The 7,607-nt window shown below is 43.9% G+C and overlaps 1 protein-coding gene across 2 annotated transcripts; it reads right to left on the reverse strand.

The window, feature by feature from the left end:
- Positions 1 to 1,562: 1,562 nt before the first annotated feature.
- Positions 1,563 to 7,317, reverse strand: LOC125513543 (SUPPRESSOR OF GAMMA RESPONSE 1). 2 transcript variants are annotated; one of them, XM_048678669.2, is made up of 8 exons: positions 6,911 to 7,316; positions 5,629 to 5,764; positions 5,060 to 5,246; positions 4,489 to 4,970; positions 3,729 to 4,016; positions 2,917 to 3,096; positions 2,096 to 2,371; positions 1,563 to 2,006 (listed from the first exon to the last, which is right to left on the reverse strand). In XM_048678669.2, exons 1-8 carry the CDS (start codon positions 6,916 to 6,918, stop codon positions 1,953 to 1,955), a joined length of 1,611 nt encoding a protein of 536 aa, XP_048534626.1. In that variant the 5' UTR covers positions 6,919 to 7,316; the 3' UTR covers positions 1,563 to 1,952. The 2 variants fall into 2 exon arrangements, with proteins under 2 accessions (XP_048534626.1, XP_087384136.1); XM_087528010.1 differs by lacking the exon at positions 2,917 to 3,096 and having other exon boundaries at positions 6,911 to 7,317.
- Between the last annotated feature and the right edge of the window lie 290 nt (positions 7,318 to 7,607).

Raw genomic sequence — 7,607 nt, forward strand, 5'->3', positions numbered from 1 at the left:
TTTTATGGGCAACTTGTGCATGTCTAGCCAGAGCTAGCCGACGGGCCATTGTCTCGAAATTTCGAGGAAAATGATCGAGAACAACTCAACTCGTGCGTGTAGCTGGAAATACTGTTCAACTTGAGCGATCAAGTAGGTGAGGTGAGATGGCCGGCACCAGACGAAACCATGCATGAACGCAAAGGATGGAAGGAGCAAAGCGATGAACAGGAGCTTCCAATGATGCATGCATGGCGATGGCGTTACGGCCGGACCGTACACGTCGGCGACCTTGGGCGTGCGCCTGCGTTTGCGTGTGGGCTTTTAGGGCACAGCCGAGCCAGCACACCGGTCGGTCCAAGTTGCCCGAGGCTCGGCGCCATCTCTCCATGTCCCGGAGTGGTCGCCGTCATGCCGGCCGGAGATCGATGCCCCGCCAGCTCGGTCGATACGATATATCGTGTCGCTGCTGGATTGCAATTCGCGGCGCATGCTCCAAAGTCGTCTGGATTTTAATGAGTTAGGCATGATTTTCCGAAGCGCAAATGCTAAATGGTTTGCATGCGGTCGCTGCCAAGAAAATCAAAGGAGCGAGCGAGGAAGGAGGAGGAACGACGCCGCGCAACTGTACATGTACGTACGCCAGCCACGCCATTGAGGTCCACACACCACACATGCGTGCCATGTCCCCGTGCTGTGGACGAGCAGGCTGCTCAAATCCTCGTGCGCCCAGAGCTTCAGTGATGCCGGTTGGCCGGCCGGCCTTGCCTCCGCACTTCGTCGTGGCAACGTGGGCTCAGCCGCCAGCGATGAATGCCGGAGCCAAAAGCCACAGCCTGACGTCTAGGTTCACGGTCCGAGATCCTGCTGAAGGTTGTCTCGGTTTTGCTCCATGGATCACTACGGTTCACTATTCGTCATCTGTCGTTCTGTCTGTTGCTTCCTCAACACTATGATTGCTTACTGCACTTCGGGTTGTAAAAGAGTTTCAGAGACAAAGCACAATGCATACGATTGGCTTTCTTAAGAGCATTTCAATTTCCCTTCCGAATAATCGATCGGGGATTCTAGATACGGTACATTTTTCTTGATTTGCTCTGACGAGTGTTAGCTTCCTCGTATATATTGAGCTAATTGCCTCAAGAACCACACGCCGCCTCAGCGGCAGCATAGGGCCAAACCGGCGCGGCCAGCAGCAGCCTCGGCTTGCGGCATGCCAACTGGGCCTTGGACAAAAGGTATGCTTGGTTCTTGCCTGTAGATGCCCTGCCAATATTTGGCGTGCCCAGGGTTGGCCAAATTTTTGGCAAGAATCTGTGAAGGAAAGAACAAGGGACTCATTGGCAGCCAAATATTTGGAAGCAAAGCAAACAACATACAAAGGATTTGGCGTGACCAATACTTTGGTAGGGCGAGTTGGGGGCATAAACCAAACAACCCAAAAGACTTGCCCTACTTTGTTTGGGCGCACTTAGTTCAAGCTTAGCAAAATACTCGGAAAGCATACCAAAATTATAACCCTTCCAAGCAGGGTCTAAACCGTTAAAAATAGTTGGTTTAACATTATAACTAGGCATGCAGCATTCAGCAAGGTGCAGCTCACATTAATCACATCACATACGGTTCCATCGTTTCTCATAACCAGGTTATCCAGGCACCACAAAAATTGCGAGTTGCGACAAGTAAGAAACTCCTGCAGTTACATGAACTGCACACATACAAAGAGCTAACTTAATCCAGATTTCCACCACACTTTTCGCAAAAGCGGGAAAACAACAACGCTTTTACATGTCTTTTCAGTTTTCAGGAAACAAAAGAGGTGTTCAGGTGTTTGTGCAGACTCTTCAATAGTCTAAAGCATCACTGATACGATCGCACAGCTTCTATCTTCCAACTTGATACCAAAAATGTTGCCACCATAATCATACTAGATGGAAAAGAGATGATCTTCGATCGTCCACTTCTTTAACGATCTACATGCGCTCCAACCAGCTGCCAAGGCTTTCCTGTGAATAGAACTGCAACCCCTGTCACGGTAGACAAGAGACAGACACGATCAGATTTATCATAACAAACATACCAAAACACAAATAACAAACAATATGCTTACAGCTACCTGAAGATCATCTATCGGTGTCCCAAAGTCGACACCTTGGAGATCAGGTAATCCATTAAGTGAATAAAGGTTATTTTCAAGTCCCCCATCCCTGCCTTGGGAATAGATTGGCCTGTCAAATGTAAGACTCTTTTCATGATCGAAGGAATCCAAAACCTCATGACAGCGCAGGGATTCGTCCAAGCTAGTCCCGGCATGAAATGCCACATCAACAGCCTGAGACGCTAAACCACACCATTTCTCAGCTTCATCCACCAGGCTAACACTTTCTTCTTTCTACAGTAAATGGTCAACACACGCGCAATAAGAACACCAACAGAATGACAAACAAATAAGCTCAAACATTTTCACAATCTCAATAAGAATACGATAAAATTTCCAGGATACTGAGAAGTGCTTCCATACTTCCACTGAAAACAATAATCATACAAACTCTAAATCATATATGGGTTATGGTTACTCTTAATTAGCTTCCAGATCGGCTAGATGCAGATCAACTTTACAAACCTAAAGCACAATTATTTAAACATACTTAAATTTTATAACATATTATTGGTTTTCTATCAATTGCTTTTTATTTTCTTTCTTCTTTTTTTGGAGAAAATGTGAATTGTTTTTACTGGTGACTGGTTTAATCAAAGGTTATGTCTACTCTAAATAGCCTTGAGGTAAGTTTGAAGTGCATCAGATGCACCGTGTACGACTACCACATCATGCACGTATGACACGTGCTACCGTGTTACAACACGAGAAAGGAACATGATCAGATTTGTCATAACATATGGAAACCACAAGTTACAAACACAAACAAACATGCTTACAGCAATCTGAAGGTCTCTAGGTGTTCCAAGGTTAGCATTATGGAGATCTGAAACCTCATGATGAAGGAGAGATTCAACCAAGCTAGTCCCAGCCTGAGAAGTCACCTCAACATCCTGAGACGCTAAAGAACAACATGCAGTGTTCTCAGCATCAGCCACCAAGCTAACATTTTCTCCTTTCTACAGTAAATGACATATCACAAGCACACAGTTATTAATCTAAAATGGTTAACAAATCAGGCAATCAAAAACATTAGCACACACCAAGAGAATGACATGACACAGATAAGCTCAAACGTATTCACAATCTCAAAAAATTAAGATACGATTTCCAGGATATTGAGATTAGTGCTTTTGTAGTTTCATTGTATAGACTAATCGTAAAAACTCTAAAGCATGCGTGGATAAAGATGACTATTAATTGTAGTTTCATTCGGGCGAGGACTCCAAAACATGGTTATGTTTCCTACCAGTCCATTGCTATTAGCTTCCAAATTAGCTAGATGCAGATCAACTTTAAACTCCTCAGTCACTTAAAGGCTTGCACTGCTATATTTTCTTTTATATAAATATACAGGAATTTTTTTATCAAATATTATTGATCTTCTACCAATTTTTTTTACTGAACTGGCGTCAACTCTGAGGAATTTTATCTGTATTGGCCTATTGGGCATATGACTATATGACATCGCGCGCAGAAATATCATCACATGTGACTCATGTGGCAGTGTTACAAGGTGAGTGAAAGACATGACCAGATTTGTCATAACATATGGGCACTACAAATTACAAATACCAAAAGTTACACTTACAGTAATCTGAAGATCTGTAGGTGCTGTTCCAAGGTTGACATTATGGACATCAGGCAATCCATGAAGCGCACATAGGTTCTTGTTAAGTGTCTCATTCATGAGTTGAGAAAGGATTGGCCTGTCAAATGTACTGTTTTCAAGATTGGAGGAATCCAAAACTTCATGATGACGCAGAGACTTGTCTAGGCTACAAGTCCCAGCCTCAAGTGCCACCTCAACGGGCTGAGATGATAAAGCACACCATGCAGGGTTATTAGCATTCTCCGCCAGGCTAACAGTTTCTTCTTCCTACAGTAAATGGCATATCAGATGCACAAACTTTTACTCCAAAATATTCAATAGATCACGCAATAAAAAAAATAGCAATGCACCAACAGAATGACAAGCAGATAAGTGTATTCACAGTCTCAATATGACTAAGAAGCAATTTCCAGGATATTGATTAGTGCTTCTGAACTTTTACTGTAAACAATAATCATACAAGCTCTAAATCATATATGGATTATGAATTGGGTATCTGGGTGTGGACTCTAAAACATGGTAATGTTTTTTACCAGGCCACTTCTAATGGCCAAATTAGCTAGATGCAGAATAACTATAAACTTCTCAATTACTTAAAGGCTTGCGCTGTTGCAGTTTTCTTTTTGTAAATACATAAGAATTCTATCAAATAGTATTGACTTTATGCCAATTGTTTACTCTGAAGTGGTTTCAGCAAAGGTTATATTTAATCTGAAAAGTTCACATGTCTGTGATTTACCTGACCGGGATCATTCTGCTCAGTCTCACATGGACTATTCTTTGGGCGACATGGCGGGATCTTTGTCATGGGAGTTTTCGGACAAATACTTGCAGTAAATGCAGTAGATTCTTCATTAGCCATTTCTGCTTCGGACTTGTCCACCGGCCTTGTCTTCAATTGATAAAATATTTTGGAAACGACAAACTCCCCAACCTTTTCATTTTCCTCTACTCCCAGATGATACTGATGCATCACCCAGTCAGTTTTATCAGGTTTGCCACCTGTTTGTGAACCTTTGTACAGAACCAATATTTTTTTCCACCCTTTCATAACACCGTTGTCATATACGGGTTTTGATTTACCCGTCTTGTGCCATCTCACATGCTCATCAGAAGTGGTCCGATCACTGTTGCTGATCCTTCGACGCTTGCGCTGGCCACACCCATATGCATTTGAAATACTATGGAAGAAATGGGCACTGCTTCCATCTTTGTTTGTGCCTATAAAAATGAACAGGGCCTACTCAAAACATGAATAAACTAAAGAATCCAAAAACAACGTCAAATTGTCAACTAAAGGAATCCCCTACCAGGAAGATTTTCAGGATGTGAATAGCAGATCCCTGCATCATTCTCCACAGTTGGAATAAACTCATCGATGAACATGTGAGGCTTTGAACCTCCCACACCAATTTTTTCTTCTAAATGTTCGAGCAATTCTTGATCAGACGGATCAAACTTCACACCAGCAGGCAGCCCGGGCCACTGGATAGAAACCTACAAAAAATGAAATGCAGTGAATGGTTTTGTAGAATGTGTAACACTGTACCAATGAATGTGAGCTTAAATGAGTAGCGTTTTGCATGCATCTGTAATGCTGAAGCTTATGCGAGTTAATACAGCTCAAAGCCTTATATTGATGGAACAGGAGAAAGTTGTATAGTATCGACTGTTCCGTATTTCTTTTTTTGCTACCATCTGGAATACATCTATCTTAGAAAGCTACCAGCAGACGAATAAATAACCTATGAAGTATTCTGATAACATAAGCAGCTTTCCAGTAAGGGTGCACCAAAAAGTACAGAAGAGAAGTTTCCCGTACAAAGTACATACTTATAAAGGTAGAAGGTGGTCACTAAAATAGTTTACATGTACTTACATCACTGTTATCAATGATATGTTTGCAGTTTGGGCATTCCCTGCATGCTTCTGCACCGACTTCACTTATCTGGCGATTAGAGCAGTGGGCATTTCTAACTTTCTTGGCAACACCCCTACAAGTTATAAGCCATGACCTGCATTAAAGGAAACACATTGGTGATTGGTAACAAGTTTTTCTCTTTGCAGGGATGATAACAAGTGCTTACATAGCAACATATTACTGTGAACATGATAATGTTATTTATAATGGTCAGCACGTAATACAGTGGTGCTACATGGTAAAAATGAGACTGCAGAACTTCAAGATTAATACGTCAATCAGGAAGGATATGGAAGTAGTGACAATCAGTAAGCTGTGTAACAAGACATTGGAAATTTCTATTGACGCCCTTTTTTTGGCGGGTGAATTGACGCCCTCTTTACACTGTTCTTAGAAAGTGAAACACTGACCAGACACTATTGACTGAACAATGCTAAGAACAGAGTGATGAGACAAACAAGCTATGTGCCGCAACGGAGTTACTGATCATGTGTTTGATATCTGTACTGGCCAATTAAGCTATAACATAACAGTTATAAGCTTAGACATATTAAGATAGCGAGCACTTCCAATGTCATCACATTGCTCTATCAATGACTCAATGTACCAGGGCAGGCTTTGCAAATGTACTAATGTGAACAAGATAATGTTATTCATAAAGGTCAGTACACAAGACAACGGAGCTACATGGTAAAAATGAGACAGTAGCTTCAGAACTTGAAGATGTAATGCGTCAATCAGGAACAATATGGAACGATTGACAATCAGTAAGCTGTATGTAACAAGACATTGGATATTCCAATTGACGTCCTGTTTACGCTGCTCTTAGAAAGCAAAACATTGACAGGACACTATTGACTGAACAATGCTACATAACAGAGTGATGAGAACAAACAAGCTATGTGCTGCAACCGCTGGATCTGATCATGTATTGGGTATCTGTATTGACCAATTAAGCTAGAACATAACTAAGCTTAGACATATTAAGAAAGCAAGCATTTTCAATGTCATAGCATTCCTCTATCAACGACTGGAGGTATCTGGGCGGGCAGGCTTTGCAAATGTACTGCTGCATCGCTACAGGAAAGTGAGCAATCGACGGACGGTACATTTCCTCCCTGCCGTGGGAAAGGAGGCCACTAGAGTGCTGAAATGTGGGCATCCGGAACAATCGGACAAGCCCTAAGCAACAGTGACAGAGTACAAGTAACTGAAGAAGGGGGGGAAGGGAGGTGGCGACCTTGCCATCGCGACCGGGTGTAGGGACGACCGATCGGAGCTCCGCGCGCGGATCGCCGCGACGATCGGCCAGCCCGACGAACCAGGATTCGGGAAACCCTAATCGGCCGGCGCGGCGCGGCGCGGCGGGCGGGTGCTTGCTGCTCCGGTCGGTCTCCTCCCCCGCGCTCGCTCTGCTCGGTCCAGTGGTGCCAAGTGGCCTCTGCTCCCCCGCCTACTCGCTAGTAATGGCGGCTGGAGGAAGGGTCGCGGTAGGAGAGGAGCGGCGAGCGAGGTCGGAAGGGACGGGGGACCTGTGTCCGACGCCTCCGCTCCGCGGTTTCCTCTCGCTTTTTCGCCTCGGGAAACCCCAAAATCCCCGCCCCGCTGCCGCAGTGGCCGTTGTGGTTTCCTTCCTTGGCAAGCCGAGCGCGGTCCCCCCACACAACACATTAATGCTCGGGCCGGGCGCTGGACTGGAACTCCCGTCTTCTCTAAATGGGCTGCAACGCGGCGCACCTCATACGATGTAGCCCAGCCCACACCAGTCAAGCTATCCTGCTCTGCTCACAGTTGGGCCCAGACTGTAGTTGATCATATAAGACTGAATTTGCATGTGTCCCATCAATTCCTCTAAGTTCCTCTAAATCCCCTAAAAAATCAATTCCTCTAAATTGACCGTGATGTTCTAAAAATAATAAAGAATAATTCCCTACAAA

This window comes from Triticum urartu, chromosome 6A, assembly GCF_056163025.1.
Source record: "Triticum urartu cultivar PI428250 chromosome 6A, HENAU_Tu73, whole genome shotgun sequence".
Lineage (NCBI taxonomy): Eukaryota > Viridiplantae > Streptophyta > Magnoliopsida > Poales > Poaceae > Triticum > Triticum urartu.